Source organism: Lupinus angustifolius, chromosome LG06 (genome assembly GCF_001865875.1).
Source record: "Lupinus angustifolius cultivar Tanjil chromosome LG06, LupAngTanjil_v1.0, whole genome shotgun sequence".
Classification (NCBI taxonomy): domain Eukaryota; kingdom Viridiplantae; phylum Streptophyta; class Magnoliopsida; order Fabales; family Fabaceae; genus Lupinus; species Lupinus angustifolius.
Window position 1 is genome coordinate 32,870,901 of NC_032014.1, and position 23,818 is coordinate 32,894,718.

The following is a 23,818-nucleotide window of genomic DNA, read 5'->3' on the forward strand; positions in this document are numbered from 1 at the left end:
TTTCTTGATGCTGTTCTCATGTTCGCAGGATCGCGCTATTAGTTATCTTTTTACCAACATTGACAAGATAATTGACATATGAATATATATAATAATATACAAAAAAAATATGCGTATACATAATAAGAACATGATAATATCTTCTTATATTTGATATACAAATGCATAAATAACAAATATAACAATACTCTCACATTTGACCAAATACATATGCATATTCCATGTTTAAACTTTATCAAATAATGTCTGTGAGCCGCCCATTTTGCCTGTTTGAAATGTTATCAAGCGAATAGGACATGATGAACATACATTTAGGACATATTGACATGTTTTTCATGTCTTGTCAGTATGGGGAGCGAGTCACATGGATTATGTTCAAATATCCAATAGTACCCATAACCTATATGACGAGAAATTAACTTTAATACTTTATACAAAAAAGAGTAAATACACATTTTAATTAAAGATGGTAATGAGTTTGGATGAGTCTGAGTAGTGCATTACCTAGACCCATCCCGTTACTTTATTTTTTTGATCCAAACTCGCCCTAGACTTGTGTTAATACCTGTTGGGTCTGCTACCCGTGTATCTTTTTGTACATACCCAATGGATATGTGGGTACGTACAAGTTCAAAAATATTAAAAATAATTGTGAGAAATTTATGTAATTGTGTGTTTGTTTCCTACAATCTTATATGTTATTTAATCAATTAACAAGAGAAAAATTACAAAATATAATTAAAGTTTTAAACATAATTTAAATTGTCTATTAAAAATAACTCATTTTACTCAAACAAACATAAAAAGTAAAGTCATTACTTCAACATTATGATGTGATGAAAAATTGATTTAGTAAGAACTGTATATCAAATATAACATTATATTGCACATATGAATTAACAACATAAAATGGTATCACACTCATTGACAATATAACATCATTGTTTAACAATATTAAGAATTATATTTATGACTTAATATGATATTACAATTATGAATTAACAATATAAAAAGACAATAATGATTAACATAATATTACAGTTATGTTGTTTTGATATATATATCCGAAGTACCTACAGGTTTAAAAACACGGACCTAAACCCGACTCATTATGGGTATTCTGAGTTTGGGTAACCGATATCATCCTTAATTTTAGTCCAAGTGAGTAGTAGAGAGAATGGAGGAAGCAATAAAAGTGGGCTGAAGATGGCCCAAAAGAATCTCAAATCGTTTCCTGTTTAGTTGACACAGATCTGAATCTGCTTCTTCATCTTGATTCCATTTTGTGTGATAAGATCTGAATCAATCAATCACTGAAACAAACAACAATGGAGAAATCATGCACTCTCATTGTCCACTTCGACAAAGGTACCCCCGCACTCGCCAACGAAATCAAAGAATCTTTGGAAGGAAACGACGTCGCTGCCAAAATCGATGCATTGAAGAAAGCAATCATGCTTCTCCTCAACGGTGAAACCATTCCACAACTCTTCATCACAATTATCCGTTATGTCCTTCCTTCTGAGGATCACACTATCCAGAAGCTTCTCCTTCTCTACCTTGAGATCATTGATAAAACTGATTCTCGTGGCAAGGTTCTCCCTGAAATGATTCTTATCTGTCAGAATCTTCGTAACAATCTTCAACACCCTAACGAGTATATTCGTGGTGTTACTCTCCGATTCCTATGCCGTTTAAACCAATCAGAGATCGTTGAGCCACTCATTCCTTCAATTTTGTCCAATCTCGAACACCGTCACCCTTTCGTCAGGCGCAATGCAGTCCTTGCAATTATGTCTGTCTATAAACTCCCTCAGGGAGAGCAATTGCTTGATTCCGCGCCGGAGATCGTTGATAAGTTTATCTCAACTGAGCAGGATCCTTCCAGTAAGCGCAATGCTTTCTTGATGCTGTTCTCATGTTCGCAGGATCGCGCTATTAGTTATCTTTTTACCAACATTGACAAGATAATTGATTGGGGAGAACAGCTTCAGATGGTGGTGTTGGAATTGATTCGCAAAGTTTGTAGAAGTAACAAGGGTGAGAAAGGGAAGTATATTAAGATTATTATATCATTGCTCAATGCTAATTCAACTGCTGTTATTTATGAATGTGCTAGTACTCTTGTGTCGCTGTCTTCTGCGCCAACAGCCATTAGGGCTGCGGCAAGTACTTACTGTCAGTTATTGTTGTCACAGAGTGATTACAATGTGAAGTTGATTGTGTTGGATAGGCTTAATGAATTGAAGAGTTCGAATAGGGAGATTATGGTTGAGATGGTTATGGATGTGCTCAGGGCGTTGTCTAGCCCGAATCTTGATATTAGGAGGAAGACTATTGATATCGCATTGGAGTTGATTACTCCGAGGAATATCGATGAGGTTGTTATGATGCTCAAGAAGGAGGTTGTGAAGACGCAGAGTGGGGAGCATGAGAAGAACGGGGAGTATAGGCAGATGCTGGTGCAGGCGATTCATTCATGCGCGATCAAGTTCCCTGAGGTGGCCAGCACGGTGGTGCATTTGTTGATGGATTTCTTGGGAGATAGTAATGTGGCTTCCGCTTTGGATGTGGTTGTTTTCGTTAGGGAGATCATTCAGACCAACCCAAAGTTGCGCATTTCGATTATTACTAGGCTCCTGGATACTTTCTACCAGATCAGGTCTGCCAGGGTTTGTTCGTGCGCACTGTGGATCATTGGCGAGTATTGTTTGTCACTCTCAGAGGTTGAGAGTGGAATCGCATCGATTAAGCAGTGCCTTGGTGACCTCCCGTTTTATACTGCTTCCGAGGAAGGGGAGGGCCATGATGCATCAAAAAGTGCTCCACAGCAGGTTATCTCAACCACTGTGTCGTCCAGGAGGCCTGCAGTTCTTGCAGATGGGACCTATGCCACTCAGAGTGCCGCACTGGAAACTGCAATGTCACCACCTACCCTTGTACAGGGGTCGCTGTCTTCCGTTGGGAATTTGAGGTCATTGATTCTGTCCGGCGACTTCTTTCTTGCAGCAGTTGTCTCGTGTACATTGACGAAACTTGTGTTGAGGTTGGAAGAGGTTCAGACTTCGAAAGCCGAAGTTAACAAAGCAAATGCGCAGGCATTGTTGATCATGGTCTCGATTTTGCAGCTGGGTCAATCTTCAGTGCTTCCGCATCCTATTGATAATGATTCTCATGATAGGATTACTCTTTGCATTAGATTGCTGTGCAATACTGGTGATGAGATACGGAAGATATGGCTGGAGTCTTGCAGACAGAGCTTTGTGAAAATGCTTGCAGATAAGCAGCGCCGTGAGACAGAGGAGATTAAAGCAAAGGCCCAAGTATCTAATGCACAGCCTGATGATCTTATCGATTTCTACCATCTGAAGAGCAGGAAGGTATGATATGATGGCAGTATCTATTTGCTTTCTTTGTAAGAAGTATATAGCTGCATTACTGTTTGATCGTATTCCTTGAGATTTTTGTTTTGCATGCCTTCGTCATGACTAGTGATTTAAGTTTTGATGCATTGTACTGATATATCAAGTATTACATTTTTTGCATTGCTTAAAGTCATAATTAGTAAACTGACTCGTGTTACTCAGGTTCGTATGATTCCTGTTAATGGACTTGTCATTTGATGAATTTTGTAGCATCATTTCTTATATGCCCAATACACTTGCTCTTGTGGTATTGTACTGTGTGATTTTTTTCCTTGAGATTTTCATTTTGTATGCCTTCATCATTACTAATTACTAATGGTTGAACTTATATGGATAACAAGCCATGATATTTTATACCTTGCTGGAAGACATGATATTTTATCCTTTGTTTGAAGTCATTATATTAAATTGACTCTTGTGCAGCTCAGGTCCGTATGATTCCTGTCAATGAACTTATGTTTCAATGGATTTTGTAGCATCATTTGTTTTGTGCTCATTAAACTAGATCTGTTTGTATTTTTCTTCTTCAAATGTTACATACATATGTGAATATGCTTATCTTCTCAATTCTTCAGGGTATGAGCCAGCTTGAGCTGGAAGATGAGGTTCAAGACGATCTCAAACGTGCTACTGGAGAGTTTACAAAGGATTCTGATGACGCAAATAAGCTCAATCGCATTCTCCAGCTCACTGGTTTCAGTGATCCTGTTTATGCTGAAGCATATGTAACAGTGCATCACTATGATATTGTTCTCGATGTTACTGTCATCAACCGAACCAAGGAGACTCTTCAGAACTTGTGTTTGGAGTTAGCAACCATGGGTGATCTCAAACTTGTTGAGCGTCCACAAAACTACACCCTTGCTCCAGAATCGAGCAAACAAATAAAGGCTAACATTAAGGTTTCTTCAACTGAGACAGGGGTTATATTTGGAAACATAGTGTACGAGACATCCTCAAATGTCCTTGAGAGAACAGTAATTGTTCTGAATGATATTCATATCGACATCATGGACTACATCTCTCCTGCATCTTGTGCTGATGTAGCCTTCAGAACTATGTGGGCCGAGTTTGAGTGGGAAAACAAGGTATATCTCTCTCCTCATTTTCCCAGTCGGTATATTTTTAACCAAAAGATAAAAATTTTGGTCTACCTTATGTTGCCTATAACATCCCATCCTTTATTTTAACAAATTGTGAGGGTTAAAAGCTTGTCGGTACTTCAGAATACTTTAGCGTCACTCTTTTCTAATGAGCCTGTGGTGTTGTTGCTTGCTATTAGTATTTGCTCTTAAAATAGATTTAAGGTTTCATATTTTTGACATCCTTATGTTATGATATGTGATATATATGGCTATATGCATTGATCATGATATCTTGATGGTTGAGATAATGCTATGTTGGCATTGAAGTTGCTATATCAACGCTTTACCTGGTTATCATCCGTATTATTCTATTCATGTTGAACTTTGATATCAATGTTTGTATGCTGGTTTGCTACTTTAATAGTAAGGTGACACTTGATAGGTAAACGTCCTGATTGATTAAACCTCTAGGAGTGGGCTAGTGGGAATGATTTGGGTAGTTCACATGAGTTTCTAGGTTTGATCCCCCATCCTATCATTGTTCCAAAAATGAAACGTGCTCATTATCTTATTGTCCTGGGTAAGTGCTTGACCTTTCAATCAAATCCCCAAACGATATGAATTAGCTTGAGAAGTGATAACAAATGGGGCAAGTTATGTGTTGCTGCTCCTACTATACTACATTTCCAAATTGGGAAGTGCATCTTGCTAGTTTTGCATTTCATTTGAGTGAAACACCATATACTAAATCTTCTATTAGTTTCTTAGTTAATACATCAGCTATTATATATATATATCCTATGATGCCTGCTGTCTGCGTAATCACCCATATTTAAATAGCTACAGCACAGGTATCGTATATGAAAATGTGATATGCAGATATGAAAAAATGCGGTATATTGTGGAAGATGCTTCATGCACCTATATCATACATGTTTTTATATTTCATACAAGTTTCTCTGTCAGATACAGTTATAAGACAGGTATGATATCAAATTTGGCATAACTGCATTGGAAATAATGATGTAAGCTCCCATGTGATGGAGATAGGTGTACTCATGCACTGTACTTCTGCAATAACTGATGATGTATGTGACTCTACTTTATTAACATAAATTCTGTTTTGAAGGTTGCTGTGAATACTGTAATTCAAGATGAGCGAGATTTTCTGACCCACATCATCAAGTCCACCAATATGAAGTGCCTCACTCCACCGTAAGTTTTTTTAACTCTGCTAACTTCTATTGTTGACACTAATTTTACACCATGAAAGATTCCCTGCAACACACCCAATATGATGCATTATTTCTTATATGCTCACGTCTTCTATATTTTATGAATCTGATTCTTAACATTGTTTTATCAATTCAGAAAATCTTGGTTATTGTATTTTTGGTATTTCGGTCTTCGGATGAGATATTCTGACAATTACTAGTATACACCACTCTAATCATGGGATTCATTGATATTTTATCATTTCATGCAACTCACTGCTTTGCATTTATGGGGACTAACGCCTTATGATTAACTGGATTTTGTTTGTGCTGGTGTTCATTCAGATCGGCATTGGACGGGGAATGTGGTTTCCTAGCTGCAAATCTATATGCTAAGAGTGTATTTGGAGAAGATGCTCTTGTCAATGTGAGCATAGAGAAGCAAGCAGATGGTAAGTTGTCTGGTTACATCAGAATAAGAAGTAAAACTCAAGGAATCGCTCTCAGTCTCGGGGACAAGATCACATTGAAACAGAAGGGCGCGGCTTGATTCTCTGACTGTATGTCTATGTCTATGTCTATGTCAACTCTGTGTAGTTTCTGGTGGCATCTAAACCTTGGCTATTCATGCTTCAAATTCTTGTGGCTTTTGGTGGAAGCCTACTCTTTAGTGTTAATTTTTACCCTTTTGGAGTTCCATTTTTTGTTTGTATTCTTTCCTTGGATTCTATATTACTTGAGAAAGATCTTTTTTTGCTATATCTTTTCATGTTTCTACACATGGGGATGGACACCATATATTGATAATATGATAACCATTTACATTTATATTTGTGTCTTTTGTAGTAATAATTATATGAATACCACCCCGTCGTCATTGATAACTTCGATATACAAGCTTTTCATCTACATTTGTTTTTTATTTCATTTTTCTTATAATTAAATTCATTTTTCTGTAGAGATTATAGTATGTCACATTATAAACTAAAATAAATAAATTAACCTATCAAACTTGAAAACATTGTATTTTGTTTATTTTTCTTTGTTTTGTACTTTTATTCATTATTGACTCTTCAAAAAATAATCTAAATGAATAGTAAATGATATAATGATTATGTATAAATTTTACAATTTAATTTTAAAAAAAAAGTAATCTAATAGGAAGAAGAGAATACCAACATAGTTCATTTTTCACTCATAATGGCAGTTAGAGGAACATCTCTTTCAAAGTAGGGACTCCAATATTGTCCAACCCATTAAATACCTTAATGTAAGGTTTAATTTTTTTGTTTTATAGGTATTTATTAAAAACTTTATATATATAGAATCTGTCTGTGGAATATTAATTTTTTTTTAAAAATGTTTTTTAATTTATTTTAAAAGTGCTTTAAAGAAATTTAAAAAAATATTTTATTGAGATAATAATTTTATTCAATAATATTTTTAGTTCTAATAAAAATCACAATTCATCCATTAAACTGTATATTGATAAATTAGATAACTTAAAATATAATTTATATGAAATGATAAATTAGTTTGTATCTATCTATTAGTATTCAAATCCAAATTCATTTGTAAGAGTTAGGCGGGCTGGGCTTATTGGTGGCATACCCACGCCTATTTATGAAACCTAAATCCGTAATCTTTTAAAACCCTAGCCTCCTTCTCCTTCTTCTTCCACCTACAACTCTTTTTCGTTGAATAAGAAAATGGTAAGATCTTCTGTTACTAGTTGTTGTTATTGTTATTGTTGTTGTTGTTGTTGTTATGATATGATGGTTTGATGTTTGAATTTCAGACTGGAGATGCAGTGAATCCAAAAGCATACCCTTTGGCTGATTCACAACTCACAATCACCATTCTTGATCTTGTTCAACAAGCTGCTAACTATAAACAACTCAAAAAGGGTGCTAATGAAGGTTCATTTCTTCTATTTCTATTTCTTCTTCTATTTCTATTTCTATTTCTATTTCTATGAGTTGTGTTTAATTTGTTCTTGTATGTTTCAGCAACGAAGACTCTGAACAGAGGTCATTCTGAGTTCATTGTAATGGCTGCTGATACTGAGCCTCTTGAGATTCTCCTTCACCTTCCTCTTCTTGCTGAGGATAAGGTTTTATTTCCAATTATTATACTTGTATCTCTCTTACCCCAATTATTAATAGAATATATGAACTATGGTTAATGGTAATCACCACCTTACATATCATAAGATTGTGGTAAATTGTAACCAGTCTTGTAGATGTTATTTCACTACATGAAACCTTGCCTGGACTTAGATAGGAAATTATTTTGTTTTTCAATGTTTCCTGTATCTATCTTCTAGGTTCTTTCTTAACCACTCAATCTTATGTCATTTCAATCACGTGTTAGGAACTTTTATCTATTGGCAATGGCACAACCTATTAACCAAGTAATTGTGTACTTGTGAATTTTTCAGAATGTTCCCTATGTATTTGTCCCTTCAAAGCAAGCTCTTGGACGAGCATGTGGTGTCTCCCGGCCAGTGATTTCATGTTCCGTGACAAGCAATGAGGGTAGTCAATTGAAATCCCAGATACAGCAACTCAAGGTAGCCACCCTTCGCAATGTGTTTTACCTAAATATTTTGTTTGCTGTTGCTAAGTTCTAACCGAGGTTTTATGAAGTTATGTTGGTTATACATGCATTCTAAGTCTTTCTTTGTTAACTAATGCAGGATGCAATTGAGAAGCTGTTAATCTAAAAAAAGTTGATATTCGGTATGATGGGCTTCTTGAGTCGTGCTTAATGCTCCTTATGAGGCTTTGACTGGTCGAGTAGTTGTATTCGATAGGGAAAGATGCTTTATATGTAACCTAAGTTAGTATTTGTCTCTACTGCAAAAGATTGTGATTGTTACTTTCTAAACTACTGTGAGTGGTGTTTTTGAATTAGTACTATGAATTGCTCCTTATCTGATTTATGTTGTGTTATTAGAAAAAAATTCATTACCTGATTTTTAATATTACTTTTAGTTGTGATGAATGAATTAGATTTAGTTTTTGACCAAATTACCAAAAATCTAGCATAATAACGCATGCTTGCAGAACACTTGCATACAGCATAAATGGATGTTTTTCATTAGCCAAATGAAAGAGTCAATAATCTTACCCTTTGGCAATTGACATATATGGTTTATGGGTTTCTTTTATGATTTGTTTTGGTTTGTTTTTGTAAACAAATTGGAAGAGTGGTACAAGTGGATAGGATTTGTTCCGGAGTGATAATAGTGGGAAGAATGTGATTCTGAATACAATTACAAAGAAAATAATAGAAAATATATATCAAATGAAAACATGCATATAAATCATACAATTCTTTAATACAGCACAAAATTGTTTGTGTTTAATTAGGCTGATGAAAGTGTTAAAGTAACTGTCCTTTCAAAATCAATTCTTGTGCTTCCTACGTTGTAAACTTAAAGTACCTATACGTGATGCCGTGTCTCATTTATCTTTACTCATCTTCAGTAGCTTAGCCTTAATGTGTATAGAGATGAAAATCTTGAAGCAATGTTCCATTCCTATGCCGTGTTATACCAGATATAAAGGGTAGTGATTTATCCTAATACAATTCAATGTCTTCATACAACGTTTGTTTTAGCTACTAAAATTTTCCCTTCCTAATTTCGTTAAAGTTGTGTAAACGTATATTTCTATTTTTTTTATACTATTAAAAGTATCCCCTTTGATAGGGATTTTTTTTTTGATGTGTAACTGAACCTTCCAACGATCATCATTTGTTGCACCTGAAATAAAGTCTATTCAGATTTACCAAGAACCATATTCTGCATGGTATAAATGGGCAAAGCTGCATTTACAGATTGTACTTACACGGGACGAGCTTCCAAGTATAATGCCTAACAATATATCACTTAAAATGGGGTATTCTAATTTTTAATAAATGAGGGTCAATTAGTACTCCAGAAGGATATACTTAGATTCAAATATGTAATATAACTAATATAAGGGAAATACTTTTGGAGAGAGTTATGTGTCAAGAATTTGGACGTGAGCCAATCTTTTTTCTCAATGAATTTGTTAAGTATCTAAATCAATTCAATTATTGTGTGATTGATTATCTCCTATCAAACTTTTTGCTTGAATCTTGGTCTTGTTTTTTCAAGACTCTATGATTTGGTGCTAGCAATTCAGGATTGATTAACCATGGCCTCCAATTGAAGCATGTCAATGACCATCTTCAAACAAGTGGCATTTAACTTTGGGTGCTAACAGGGGACCAGATTGAAACAGCAATTAATAAATATTGAATATAGTGAGTTCTGCTTTGAGTGGAGCTATTTTTTCTGCATCTTTATAATTTTGTGCCTCACATAATGTTATTTTAAATTTTGATGGTTTGGCTATCCACATTTAAGAGTTTTGCTTCTTTTTAATTGGAGAGGAATGAAATCACATGGCATGACAAGACAAATAATAGGTCCCATGAGAGACCAGATCTGATGTACCACATTTTTATGTCACTCCATGTGTCAAGAACTATAATTGACCAGAAAAATATTTAATAATTACAGTTTTAACTTAAATTTTTTTTTTTTAACCAATTAGAATTGATAATACATAGAATGTAGTCCTATCCTAGGAACCTTGAAAACCTTAGGTATTATTCAACCACATGTTTGATTTTTGGCATTTAAATTCAAGATCCAAAATATCTCTGAATTGCCTTGAATTTAGTCAGTGTAAATAAAGCAGGGAACCACTATAAACATATCATGTATATTACAAGAAACAACTGAATAATAGTTTGACTGCAATTGCAGAAGCTCTTTCCCACTGTGTAAAACCATTTCAAAATTGATTTTAGATAAGAGAGAATGTCATCCTGTAGTTACATGTATACTACTTGCAGTAGTGTTTGAACAAAAAATACAACAATGTGATCCTTTTATTCTGTTTGAAACCAAAATATCATAAAAGTTGAACTGCTGCTATGGAAGGCATCTTCTCTCGCAATTTTTGAGTAACCGCAACGCGTACAGTAATGACACTAGCAGCTGGACCTGTGATTCGGACCTTCACTATTGGCTCATCAATGCCTACCAATTCAAGAGATCCTTCAGCAGCCCCAACAAGGTATGGCCTTATTTCCTCTAGAACCTGAAGCAGTTAGTAAATATTAAGCTCTAGAAACATTTTATACTAAGATTACAGAAATTTATACAAACATGTATTCATGAAGACAATAATGGAATATGTCATTTAATCCGCAATGGAAATTGTAATTCAACTAGCTGAGAATGAAGCTAGTCTTGATATAGTTTTGTTTTCGTTTTCAAAGAAGTACCAAGTGCACTAAAACAAGACCTGGAGAGAGTTCATTTTTGTTCGAATTCTTGCCATTCATAAATAATAAGAATGCTATTTACAGGCAGATATAGTATATTGTCAAGAAAACCAACTTAAAGAAAAATAAGATTACTTTGGTATTAGACAAGTCTAAGTATCCATAATCCTATAAATGCAACGAAATGGAGAAATGCAGGGACTTGATATTGAGTAAAACTCCAACAATAAAAGCTATCACTCAATCTCAAATCCCATCTCATCAAGTAAACGGTGTACATACAAAAGGGGTTGTCTTTGTCCATGAATAAAGGAAAGGCTTACTTTCTATTTACAAGGAACTTATTACTTTTTGCATTGAGGGTCTTCATGTGAGTGATTTTTTACTGAATTTATATAACTAATCATTCCAGTTCCAGTTTTATGCCAATAATGTGTAAGTTCTTCCAAAATGGTTAACTTTTGACAAATGATCTCCATCAAACACGGCAATAAAGTTACATAATAGTTGTATGTTTGTTGCCATTGCGAATTGAGCAAAAGGGAAAATACTGTACAATTTTTGTCAGTAGAATAAGGAGTGAAATATACTACTCATAGCAAGCATAAGGGTAATGTTAAATAGAACTAACCTTCTCTATATTTTCTTCATTTAGGTCGAGACCAGTTTCTTGATCCGATATTGGTTCCACAGCGACAATTTGAGGGAACTTTTCCATCAATCGACGCTCAATGCCCATTTTCATTGTGGTAACAGAACTAGGACAGGAGCCACATGCACCCTGTAGCTTCAAGCGCACAACATTGCCATCAATTTCATGTAATGCAACATTTCCACCATCTGCAATGAGATATGGTCGAACTTCGTCCAAAACAGTTTCTATGTTCTCTGCAGTTAACGGCAATTCCAGAGCTGGATTTGGAGTAGCAACAGCCTTCACTACTGTACAAGCATAATGGAGACAATATATTGTTCAAAAACAAGGAAAAATAAAAGTGAAAATGAAGAAAGCATTAGTATTTATATAAATGTTAAAATAGGTTGTTATATAGGGATGAAAATGAAAATGGAAATGATAGTGACATATAGGGAGCAAAGAAATGAAAGATATAAGCATTTCCAGATATTTTGGATTTGATCTCTAATTGTGGAGGGGCATGTTGGAAAGTAAGTCTCACATCGCCTACCTCATTGCATTGTCTCGGGAATGATTTAAATATACTCCTCTCATTGTCAATTGGTTTTGAGATGAAACTTTAACATAACAACAATAATTGTAGACAACGTTCACAAATTTGAATAAGTAACTAACCAAAGTGGAGAGGAGTGTGGAGCAGGAGATTATTAGTTCTTCTTCTTCTTCTTCTTCTTCTTCTACTCATCATAATCCCCAAATCAACGTCGCTACCAAAATAACTTATACCCTGCAATTCATTATTGAAATTAATAATAATGATTGTAGAATTGGATTATGCATCGTAAAATGAAAAGTTGAATTGAATACCATTTTGGAAGATGAAGATGAAGATGAAGATGAAGGAGGTTGTAGTTGATGGAACATGCAGTTGAGCATCACACTCACACCTTCCATTGCTTCTTCACAATAATAATAATAATAATAATAATAATAATAAGATTTGGGTTGTTGGGCTTTTGTTTATTTCCATTGGGCCTAGGTTTGGAGCCCAATGTGGAATGAGAGTATATATGTGGCTGAGAAATCATGAAAATCTTCAAAATCATAAAAATCATCAAAATCATTGTTGGAATGGGTTCAAGTGGAGCGGTGCCGTTTTGGAGAGCAGCAGGAATGACATACATAACATATTCAAACATATGTGCTAATTTGGTTAGGAATTGTCTCAAGGAACCTCACAAATCTCAATCCATCAATCGTGAGAAGGTTCATTTCACCTTTTCCAAATGGCTCGATGGAAAGCCTCAAAACCCTAGTAAGTTTTTTCAATTAGATCCACTTTTGCATAATCAGATCCACTCATTTCCACATAATTAATATCCATGTTTTTCATCTTTCTTTCATATCATGTTCTATCCACGTTGCTTATTCACTCTTGTCATTTCCTCACGTTAACAATTAGGGTTCCATTATCAATTTCTAGATGGATTATCATGATATTAAACCACTTATTTTATAATCCCTTAAATAAATAACTCATGATTCTAGTAACATAAATGGTGTCCTAATATTAATTATGCACCTAGTAGATGTTGGTTAAAACTTGTATAAAAAAGAAATAAAAGAAGTTGGGATCCAGCTTTTTTAAGAAGCTATATTTTTCAGCTTCTCAAAAAATCACATTTTTATTTAAGACTAAACAAACTGGTTGTAAGTACCCCCAAAAATGTTGCATCTTGATCAGGATTATTGGAATGCACAGTGTTGATACCACACCCTCTAATTTGTTGTTACAACTCAAATGAATTACACTTTGAACTTTGCATCGAAATGTCTTTTTATGTATTAAAGTTTGCAGTTTATTTGGTCTGTTCTGATGAATATCCAACTTGTTTTCTTATCAGCTATTCGTTCAGACACCCCTTAAGGATTTGGGATCGCTCCAAGCTTTGATTGTGCATCTGTTGGAGAGTTGGAAGCTATTTGTCATTTCCCTATATTTTAACTTTTGTGTGTTTTTTGTCCATGCCATGGCTCATGCACTACATTTTGGATTAGCATGATTAATCTTGTAATAATTTGAGTTTAAACATATTCTGGTATGAGATTGTTGACCAACTAAGTTCAGGTGGGTCATTAAATTTATGGAATAATTTCAATTGGCAGATGAGTTCCTTGCAAGTTATATATATATGCCCATTGCAATTGGTGAAGAAAGAAAGTGGCAATTGCAGAATAACTTACGGGTAGGATCAGTAGACCACTTGCAAATGATGTTTTATCAAGTGTTTCATCTATGTTTTCTTTAACTATTGTTAACTATTATTACACCCTTTTATTAAGCAAAATCAATTAATACAGTACTTTTCAAGTGAGGATGTTGTTTTCTGACCTGTTCATGAAATAGAAATAAAAATAAAAATAGGTGGGTTGCATGTAATTGTGAAATGGACTTCCTAGCCGAACACACTTAGATTATAAACAACAAATGTCCTTGATGATGTGACAGGCTCTGGCGTTTTATGGTAAGAAAAATAACATAGGCATCTGGCCTAAAGGGCCTATCTCTTAATTCCTCATTTGCTGACCTTTGTTGAAAGAACATATGATTTTTGGAGAGAAAGGGAGAATGATTGAACTCATAATCCAATTATATAAAAATGAGTTAGAGCAAAGCCAGCTAGATTATCTCCAATCATGAAATGGCTAATATTCATTATTCTCATACTGCTCTTCATATGTTAGGTACTCATACATGTGCTTTTCTAAAAAACAATATTGCATTGAATTATTCCACACATTAAATAAAATTCAGATAATTCATATGGTAAAAATTCCATATTTGTTTTTTAGAAAAAATCCTCCAAAGTGAGCAAAGGGTAGAAGTGAATATTTAATAAATGTCCCCTCTTACTTTACATTATTAAAAATCCTCCATTGTTGTACCCAAATCTTAATAACCGAAGCAGTAATATACAAAATCCACAAGTTAAAATAAAAGGTAGATGAAATTTGTAGAGTTGGAACTTGGAAATGGTGTAAAATTGGTTGAAGCAAGTTATTAGTTGAAGAATAATAAATAAATAAATAAATAAGACATTCTTCTTTATATACACTGACATGACGATGAAGAATGAATGTAAATTTGTATATATGTGGATCTAGCTACAACCATTTGAACCCTAATAATCACTTATTATGGCTACTACGGTGGTGGTGAAGGGTGGTGGTGGTGGTGGTTCATCATCATCATCATCATCACGGAACCTTGAAGAAGCTCTTAATCCTTTCAACTCTCTTCCATTTCATCCCGATTCTTATCTTCACAACAATTCCTCCCTCAACGATAAGGTCATCATTCATATTTGCCTTCACCATTGCAATCTCTTTCAACATCGTTTTTCTTTCTTATTTTCGATTACTTTATTTTCATTTCATTTCATTTCCTTCTGTTCTTGCCTTGTGGACATTTTTCTTGTTCAGATTGTTTGTCAATCTTTATAAATCGATTATGAAAATGTGTTTGTTTATCAGGAAATTAAGCAATTATGCTCACTCCAGCTTTTTTAAGAAGCTATATTTTTCAGCTTCTCAAAAAATCACATTTTTATTTAAGACTAAACAAACTGGTTGTAAGTACCCCCAAAAATGTTGCATCTTGATCAGGATTATTGGAATGCACAGTGTTGATACCACACCCTCTAATTTGTTGTTACAACTCAAATGAATTACACTTTGAACTTTGCATCGAAATGTCTTTTTATGTATTAAAGTTTGCAGTTTATTTGGTCTGTTCTGATGAATATCCAACTTGTTTTCTTATCAGCTATTCGTTCAGACACCCCTTAAGGATTTGGGATCGCTCCAAGCTTTGATTGTGCATCTGTTGGAGAGTTGGAAGCTATTTGTCATTTCCCTATATTTTAACTTTTGTGTGTTTTTTGTCCATGCCATGGCTCATGCACTACATTTTGGATTAGCATGATTAATCTTGTAATAATTTGAGTTTAAACATATTCTGGTATGAGATTGTTGACCAACTAAGTTCAGGTGGGTCATTAAATTTATGGAATAATTTCAATTGGCAGATGAGTTCCTTGCAAGTTATATATATATGCCCATTGCAATTGGTGAAGAAAGAAAGTGGCAATTGCAGAATAACTTACGGGTAGGATCAGTAGACCACTTGCAAATGATGTTTTATCAAGTGTTTCATCTATGTTTTCTTTAACTATTGTTAACTATTATTACACCCTTTTATTAAGCAAAATCAATTAATACAGTACTTTTCAAGTGAGGATGTTGTTTTCTGACCTGTTCATGAAATAGAAATAAAAATAAAAATAGGTGGGTTGCATGTAATTGTGAAATGGACTTCCTAGCCGAACACACTTAGATTATAAACAACAAATGTCCTTGATGATGTGACAGGCTCTGGCGTTTTATGGTAAGAAAAATAACATAGGCATCTGGCCTAAAGGGCCTATCTCTTAATTCCTCATTTGCTGACCTTTGTTGAAAGAACATATGATTTTTGGAGAGAAAGGGAGAATGATTGAACTCATAATCCAATTATATAAAAATGAGTTAGAGCAAAGCCAGCTAGATTATCTCCAATCATGAAATGGCTAATATTCATTATTCTCATACTGCTCTTCATATGTTAGGTACTCATACATGTGCTTTTCTAAAAAACAATATTGCATTGAATTATTCCACACATTAAATAAAATTCAGATAATTCATATGGTAAAAATTCCATATTTGTTTTTTAGAAAAAATCCTCCAAAGTGAGCAAAGGGTAGAAGTGAATATTTAATAAATGTCCCCTCTTACTTTACATTATTAAAAATCCTCCATTGTTGTACCCAAATCTTAATAACCGAAGCAGTAATATACAAAATCCACAAGTTAAAATAAAAGGTAGATGAAATTTGTAGAGTTGGAACTTGGAAATGGTGTAAAATTGGTTGAAGCAAGTTATTAGTTGAAGAATAATAAATAAATAAATAAATAAGACATTCTTCTTTATATACACTGACATGACGATGAAGAATGAATGTAAATTTGTATATATGTGGATCTAGCTACAACCATTTGAACCCTAATAATCACTTATTATGGCTACTACGGTGGTGGTGAAGGGTGGTGGTGGTGGTGGTTCATCATCATCATCATCATCACGGAACCTTGAAGAAGCTCTTAATCCTTTCAACTCTCTTCCATTTCATCCCGATTCTTATCTTCACAACAATTCCTCCCTCAACGATAAGGTCATCATTCATATTTGCCTTCACCATTGCAATCTCTTTCAACATCGTTTTTCTTTCTTATTTTCGATTACTTTATTTTCATTTCATTTCATTTCCTTCTGTTCTTGCCTTGTGGACATTTTTCTTGTTCAGATTGTTTGTCAATCTTTATAAATCGATTATGAAAATGTGTTTGTTTATCAGGAAATTAAGCAATTATGCTCACATTTAGTAGATTTGAAGAAAGCTTCTGCTGAGGAGATGCGTCGAAGTGTCTATGCTAACTATGCAGCCTTCATACGGTTAGTTGTGTCATAGTTTGTATCAATTTTGTGAAAGTTGGACCAGTCCTTCATACGGTTAGATTTGTATATGATTAGACAAAGGGTGTTTAGTAAGAGTAGTCAGTGGCCACCAAATAGCAGTCTATGCATGTTCCAGCGAAGCTCAACCCATTTCTAACCAAACCCACTCATGTTTAAACCAGCTAAGCCCTCCTTTTTCTGGAAAGATTATCCCTTTGCAGCTTCCTCTGTTCCACACACAATTTTCTTTTATTGTCTTTCTATCTTCCACTCACAGAGAGCTTTTGCTCTGTCTTTCTATCTTTTTTATTTGCTTTCATTTTAATTTACTATCTAAATCATGTTTACTCTTAGAGTTGAGTCTGGTAAATCTGTTTATTGCTCATGATACAGTTTTATTAACTATTAGTGTTATTAGTAAGGTGTGCTCTTACAAATTTTCTGTGTTTTCTTGTTACCACTATTTTCAATGAAGAATCAATCCTGCTTTGTGCTATGCTGTTCATGTGTTGCAAGTGGCTGATATCCACCATTGGTACTATGTGTTGCATCTAATATTTCCAATTGTTATTTTATTTATGAGAAGTTCTCCCTGCATGTTGTTCTTGTCTGGGAATGGTGGTTGGGTGAAGTCGTTCATACTCCTTAGAAAAAAGTCGCATCATGGTGATGTTTGTTTAGCTGATTTATCATTGGTTTCTGTTACGTATATAAGTAACTTCTTACAGCAAAACCATTTTCATGTTCTTTTGCTGGTTTATCAAATGTTAAATGCAAGTAATATTTATATATTACAGAACATCTAAGGAGATATCAGATTTAGAGGGGGAGCTATCGTCTATCAGAAACCTGCTATCTACACAAGCTGCGTTAATACATGGTTTGGCTGAGGGAGTTCACATTGACTCGCTATCTATTCCCAACTCTGATGGGTTATCTAAAGATGCTATATCAAATCATGAAGAGAGGGAGACATCAGACCTGGACAAATGGTTAGTTGAGTTCCCTGATCTCTTGGATGTTCTCTTGGCTGAAAGGCGAGTAGAAGAAGCTTTGACTGCCCTTGATGAAGGCGAACGTGTAGTTTCCGAGGCGAAAGAGATGAAATCTCTCAACCCATCTGTATTTTTGTCTCTACAGAACTCCATTATGGAACGTAGGCAGAAATTAGCTGATCAGCTTGCTGAAGCCGCTTGCCAGCCCTCTACCCGTGGTGCTGAACTTCGTGCATCTATTTCAGCCCTTAAAAGGCTTGGAGATGGTCACCATGCTCACAGCTTGTTACTGAATGCTCATCTGCAACGATATCAGTATAACATGCAAAGTCTTCGGCCATCAAGCACCTCATATGGAGGAGCGTATACTGCAGCTCTTGCACAATTGGTATTTTCTACAGTTGCACAAGCTGAAAATGATTCATTGGCTATTTTTGGTGACGAGCCAGCTTATACTTCTGAGCTTGTGATGTGGGCTACGAAGCAAACAGAAGCATTTGCTCTTCTGGTGAAAAGGCATGCATTAGCTTCATCAGCAGCTGCTGGAGGTTTAAGAGCTGCTGCAGAGTGTGTTCAAATAGCATTGGGTCATTGCTCATTGTTGGAAGCTCGTGGCCTTGCTCTTTGTCCTGTGCTTTTGAAACTTTTTAGGCCTAGTGTTGAACAGGCATTAGATGCTAATCTGAAACGGATTTCAGAGAGTACTGCTGCTTTGGCTGCAGCTGATGACTGGGTACTCAGTTACCCTACTGTAGCTAATCGTCAGAATGGTAGGCCATCAAGTATATCTGTTGGTAACACAACAGCATTTCAACATAAACTTACAAGCAGTGCCCATCGCTTCAATTTAATGGTCCAGGTGAGAATTTTAGTTTTTACTTACTACTGACTTATTGCATGCAATGATGGTTGGTTTGAGAATATAGAACTAGCTTAGTTTAGGACAGTGTCAATAGGTATTCTAAAACTAAGTGCATTAAGCATTTGTTATTGGGATTCTCAATGTGAAACTATTGTCTTTTTCAGGGAAGATATTGAGAATTTTGTATTTGCATTGTAATGGTTTATTCCTGTTCGTTTATAAATGATATCTGCCTTTGATATTAGATTTTCTCAGTTCTTTCAATTTTCTTTTTGTTGTCTCTGAACAACATCTTGAACTGACTGTGATTGTGTGAACTATTACTCCTTACTGATACACATGTGCTCACCCACAAATTTTAATCTTGTTTAACTTTATACCTTTTCATGTTTCTCGTGTATGTAGTTTTCATGGTTTATGTTTCCAATTCACTTTATGCTGGATGTTCTGCATGCTCAAACAGGACTTCTTTGAGGATGTAGGACCACTGCTTAGTATGCAGTTGGGAGGACAAGCTCTGGAAGGGTTGTTTCAAGTATTTAACACTTATGTTAACATGCTCATTAAAGCATTACCTGGATCAATGGAAGAAGAAGCAAGCTTTGAAGATTCTGGAAACAAAATTGTAAGGATGGCTGAGACTGAAGCTCAACAGATTGCATTGCTAGCTAATGCCTCATTACTGTCAGATGAACTACTTCCCCGTGCAGCCATGAAGCTGTCCCCTATAAATCAAATTGCCTACAAGGATGATGGTCGAAGAAGAACCTTAGACCGGCAAAACCGTTATCCTGAACAAAGAGAATGGAGGAGAAGGCTTGTGGGTTCAGTTGACAGATTGAAAGATACATTCTGTCGTCAACATGCGTTGGACCTCATTTTTACAGAGGAAGGTGATAGTCATCTTACAGCGGACATGTATGTAAATATTGATGGGAATGCAGATGAAGTTGAATGGCTTCCATCTTTGATTTTTCAGGTATTATGGAAGGAAACCTGATATTTAACTTTTATGCTGCCTTTGTTTGATTGTATTTTAAAGTTTTTTGTGCCTCATATTGTTCTTAGAGTGAAATTGAATTTTACCTTTATTTGTTGGCTTTGGTCTACACGAGATGTGTTTGTATTCTCTCTTTTCTGGTCTCTCATTCCTACCAAACTCTTATTGCCTTCTTGGTGGGTAACTTTTTGGGCCAGGTAATCCCATCACTGCATTTACAAGGAGAAAGCCCCAGGTTCTGATTTATTTGTCTGAAAAATGTATATTTCAAGTATTTCACACAGGAATTATGACAGTAAATATATGGTCTTTGTATGTTCATCTTTATTCTTTGGAGTTCCAAAGAAGAAATTTTCATATTATGTAACTGTTGGGTGCATTGTGGTTGAGTTTTACATGTTTGCTGCATATATATCTATCACTTCTAGTTTTTAGAGATTGGTATGATAGATTAAGATGTAAAGAATAGTGTAGAAGTATTTAAATATTGCAGTCCCTCTCATTTCCTTAGAGACATGATTACTTATATCTTCACACAGCTTGATTACCTTCTTACCTTCCCATTTATTGCCCTAATAGTATTTTGTTTTATTTGATTTTAAAACGGAGTTCTTATTTTTCAACTTTTTAATTTCTTGAGCAAGCAAATCTTCTATAACATGGTGTTCTGAGTTGGATATTAGATAAAGAATTCTTATTCTGTATAACTTGTATGACTCATGGATATCTTCTGAATGGTCTTTCCTGTTTTTGCTAAAAACAAGTAGAATTGTCTTCTAACTTCACTGCAGATTAATACTATAATTATTGTTCAAAATCTGATGATACTATTATGTTATTGTTCAGGAACTTTTCATTAAATTGAACAGAATGGCCAATATAGCAGCCGGTATGTTTGTAGGGAGGGAAAGATTTGCTACGTTGCTCTTGATGAGACTTACAGAAACTGTTATTTTGTGGCTGTCAGAAGACCAGAGCTTCTGGGATGATATCGAGGAAGGGCCAAGGTCTTTAAGTCCTCTTGGTCTTCAACAGGTATGATTTGGAACTTGTTATTATTTCATTGATGAGTTTCTTTTAATTTTGGTTAATCAGGCAATAATAATATTGTATATGTTTCAAACATATGCTTATATGGTGTAATGATTTGCTGACATGGAAGAACAATTTATGCGAACTCTACATTTAGGAACCTTGTGAACTGCATAGCTCATACAGCTATATCATTTTCATTTTTACATCATGCAGTTCTATTTGGATATGAAATTTGTCGTGAGTTTTGCCTCCCAAGGTCGGTACTTGTCACGCAATTTGCAACGAATTGTCAATGATATTATATCAAAAGCAATGGCAGCATTTTCAGCAACAGGGATGGACCCATATAGGTAGGCTTCTCCAATTTGTTTCAGTCACTCATGACATCAAATGCATTTGGTCCTTTTGATATTCTGATATATGACTTGTGTTGACAGTGAACTGCGTGAAGATGAATGGTTTAATGAAATATGTAATGATGTTATGGAAAGACTAAGTGAAAAACCAAAGGAAATAATTGGAGAGAGGGAATTTAACAGCCCAACTGCATCTGTATCTGTATCTGCACAATCAATTTCATCTTTCAGATCTCACAATAGTTCATAACCCATTCTTCCATTCTTGTAAATTACAACATATTCTCATCTATCAATTCAATTACTGCCAAGATTCTTCATTGCTTTTCATATAACCTTCAATTTGTGTAGATTAAGTTTTCCGTAGTCATATGTTTAATGTTGATTTGGTCTTTGATTTCTAAATGTTGATTTGGTTTTTTGGTTCATATTATTTCTTTCAAATAAGTGTACTTGGTCAAATTTTAATGGTGCCACTTGCTTTCATGAGATGAAGTGGACACTTCTTGTTCTTGTGTCTACCATTTATATTTTATCATTATTGATTTTAAATATAAGTAATGCGAATGAATGATGTATAATGAACTAATTGTATAAAAATCTTTACGTTAATGATATATAGATATTACACTCATAACAAATTTAGTATTAACTTATATCAAAATGTAGAAGAAAACAAATGAAATGATGTTAATATTGAATACTTTAGTATTTAACCACTCGTGTAAGAAAATGAATACTACTTGAAGAATTGATCTTCTTACATAAAGTTATTTTAATCTTAAATTCAAATTTTATAAAAGAAAATATATGCACTGATATTATAAATTTTTTATACACAATCAGTTTATTATTTATCGTTCATTTTTAGTTATAATTAATTATTTAAAAAAAGTAATATAGATAAATAATAAATAATATGTATTACACTAATAAGATATGGTAGATAGATATTATACTCAATTTTATATATTTTTTAGTTTGTATATAAGCATAATATATGAGAGTGAAAGTGAAATAAGGAGGTAGTTGTGCTAAATTGACGGAAGTGATGCATACATTAATGGCAAAAGTGAATGATGATGAAATATATTAATTTTAAAACAAGCCCACTTAGTTGAATTGTTTAAGTGCATTTCACTTCCAGGGTACCATGGTTTGCAAAGGCATAAATGAGTTAAAATTATGAACTTAAAATTGTGTTTTATAAATCTAAGAATTTAACATAATTAGTTAGGTAAAGAATCAAATTCTCCTTGACACCATAGTTAAAAAACTTAACCAGCCAGTTTGAGCACGTTCAAAAAGGAGCCCAAGTTGTTAATTCAATCGATGATGTACCAACAACCTTGACTCAATCATTTTAAATATAAAACTCAATTAGTTGAATCAATTAAACTCCATCAGTTCAATCAATTTTATTAAAAAAGTGTCAATACAACATCGTTTCAAGATAGAAAAAAATACTTCCAACTTATTTGTAACATATTTAACATTATTCTAGTTATGATTTTTAAATATTAACTTAATTAAGCATAAGTGATCTCAAATAACTTATCAAATGTATCTTCTTTTATGTGAGATGAGCAAGTCAAACAAGCTTACAAGTTTCCTTGTAGTATTAGGATTGTGTTACATAATTCTGAATAAACGGATTGGTCGTTACAAGATGATGTAATGTAATGGACTTGCTTTGCCTGCTGCTAATAAGAATGTCAATGCATCAAAAAGTTAATTCAATCAAAATGGGCCCTTTATCCACTTAGTTAACAGCAATCAAAAGATGGTAATCGCATCATCTTTTTTGGGATAAAATGAAAGGTTTTCATAAATATCAATGAAGTGCCAAAATGACCACTGAATACCCTTCACAATTGTTAGTCCAACCTCAAAGGCAAGGATTCAATGCTCAGTCTGTGTAATGATTGATTTGTAAAACTGAGGTTGCAGATCTGATGCCTCTGGTATGATCCCCAAAATCTGGATATGAAGTTGCTACATTCATTATAGCAGAACCCATAATACTTTTCCAGAATGATTCCCAGTAAAACTTAAATTCATAGGAGGATCCCAAACATAGATTTATTCTTAACCCACCTTTCATTTCTGCTACACAAATATTGCTTGGTAACAGATATAATCAACTGTTCAATGAGACACTCAAAGAGTACCCTACAGTTCAAAGGCTGTCTCCCTTGATAATGAAATAATAAACAGAGGTTCCAACTTTTAATTTGATGATAGGTCTTCCCCAAGTAAAGTAAAAATTACCTGCAACAATATGGCAGCAGCAGCAAAGACCCTCCCCAATTATGAAAGGAAGC

General features: G+C 34.3%; 4 protein-coding genes across 6 annotated transcripts; 3 read left to right on the top strand and 1 right to left on the bottom strand.

The window, feature by feature from the left end:
• On the top strand, window positions 1,239-10,717 carry LOC109351391 (coatomer subunit beta-1-like). 2 transcript variants are annotated; one of them, XM_019592887.1, is made up of 5 exons: window positions 1,239-3,380; window positions 4,001-4,513; window positions 5,640-5,725; window positions 6,070-6,288; window positions 10,706-10,717. In XM_019592887.1, exons 1-4 carry the CDS (start codon window positions 1,329-1,331, stop codon window positions 6,272-6,274), a joined length of 2,856 nt encoding a protein of 951 aa, XP_019448432.1. In that variant the 5' UTR covers window positions 1,239-1,328; the 3' UTR covers window positions 6,275-6,288; window positions 10,706-10,717. The 2 variants fall into 2 exon arrangements, with proteins under 2 accessions (XP_019448432.1, XP_019448431.1); XM_019592886.1 differs by lacking the exon at window positions 10,706-10,717 and having other exon boundaries at window positions 6,070-6,557.
• LOC109351395 (NHP2-like protein 1) lies at window positions 7,341-8,730 on the top strand. Its single transcript, XM_019592889.1, has 5 exons — window positions 7,341-7,436; window positions 7,523-7,643; window positions 7,734-7,837; window positions 8,165-8,296; window positions 8,423-8,730. The coding sequence occupies exons 1-5, from the start codon at window positions 7,434-7,436 to the stop codon at window positions 8,447-8,449; spliced, it is 387 nt and encodes a 128-aa protein (XP_019448434.1). The 5' UTR covers window positions 7,341-7,433; the 3' UTR covers window positions 8,450-8,730.
• On the bottom strand, window positions 10,443-12,643 carry LOC109351394 (nifU-like protein 2, chloroplastic). Its single transcript, XM_019592888.1, has 4 exons — window positions 12,557-12,643; window positions 12,365-12,476; window positions 11,684-11,994; window positions 10,443-10,865 (listed from the first exon to the last, which is right to left on the bottom strand). Exons 1-4 carry the CDS (start codon window positions 12,641-12,643, stop codon window positions 10,677-10,679), a joined length of 699 nt encoding a protein of 232 aa, XP_019448433.1. The 3' UTR covers window positions 10,443-10,676.
• Window positions 14,798-21,919, top strand: LOC109351396 (exocyst complex component EXO84B-like). 2 transcript variants are annotated; one of them, XM_019592892.1, is made up of 7 exons: window positions 14,798-15,040; window positions 17,146-17,243; window positions 18,044-19,100; window positions 19,567-20,082; window positions 20,950-21,138; window positions 21,352-21,488; window positions 21,576-21,919. In XM_019592892.1, the coding sequence occupies exons 1-7, from the start codon at window positions 14,888-14,890 to the stop codon at window positions 21,742-21,744; spliced, it is 2,319 nt and encodes a 772-aa protein (XP_019448437.1). In that variant the 5' UTR covers window positions 14,798-14,887; the 3' UTR covers window positions 21,745-21,919. The 2 variants fall into 2 exon arrangements, with proteins under 2 accessions (XP_019448437.1, XP_019448436.1); XM_019592891.1 differs by lacking the exon at window positions 14,798-15,040 and adding an exon at window positions 16,716-16,962 and having other exon boundaries at window positions 21,576-21,918.

Coding starts and splice junctions, on each gene's coding strand:
- LOC109351391 (XM_019592887.1), top strand. CDS start 1,329: ATGGAGAAATCATGCACTCTCATTGTCCACTTCGACAAAGGTACCCCC. Junction 4,514..5,639: donor AGTTTGAGTGGGAAAACAAG/GTATATCTCTCT, acceptor TCTGTTTTGAAG/GTTGCTGTGAATACTGTAAT. Junction 5,726..6,069: donor ATGAAGTGCCTCACTCCACC/GTAAGTTTTTTT, acceptor GTGTTCATTCAG/ATCGGCATTGGACGGGGAAT.
- LOC109351395 (XM_019592889.1), top strand. Junction 7,644..7,733: donor CAAAAAGGGTGCTAATGAAG/GTTCATTTCTTC, acceptor TGTATGTTTCAG/CAACGAAGACTCTGAACAGA. Junction 8,297..8,422: donor CCCAGATACAGCAACTCAAG/GTAGCCACCCTT, acceptor TAACTAATGCAG/GATGCAATTGAGAAGCTGTT.
- LOC109351394 (XM_019592888.1), bottom strand. CDS start 12,643: ATGGAAGGTGTGAGTGTGATGCTCAACTGCATGTTCCATCAACTACAA. Junction 12,477..12,556: donor CATCTTCATCTTCCAAAATG/GTATTCAATTCA, acceptor AATGAATTGCAG/GGTATAAGTTATTTTGGTAG. Junction 11,995..12,364: donor CCACACTCCTCTCCACTTTG/GTTAGTTACTTA, acceptor ATGCTTGTACAG/TAGTGAAGGCTGTTGCTACT.
- LOC109351396 (XM_019592892.1), top strand. CDS start 14,888: ATGGCTACTACGGTGGTGGTGAAGGGTGGTGGTGGTGGTGGTTCATCA. Junction 17,244..18,043: donor AACTATGCAGCCTTCATACG/GTTAGTTGTGTC, acceptor TATATATTACAG/AACATCTAAGGAGATATCAG. Junction 21,489..21,575: donor ACAGGGATGGACCCATATAG/GTAGGCTTCTCC, acceptor TTGTGTTGACAG/TGAACTGCGTGAAGATGAAT.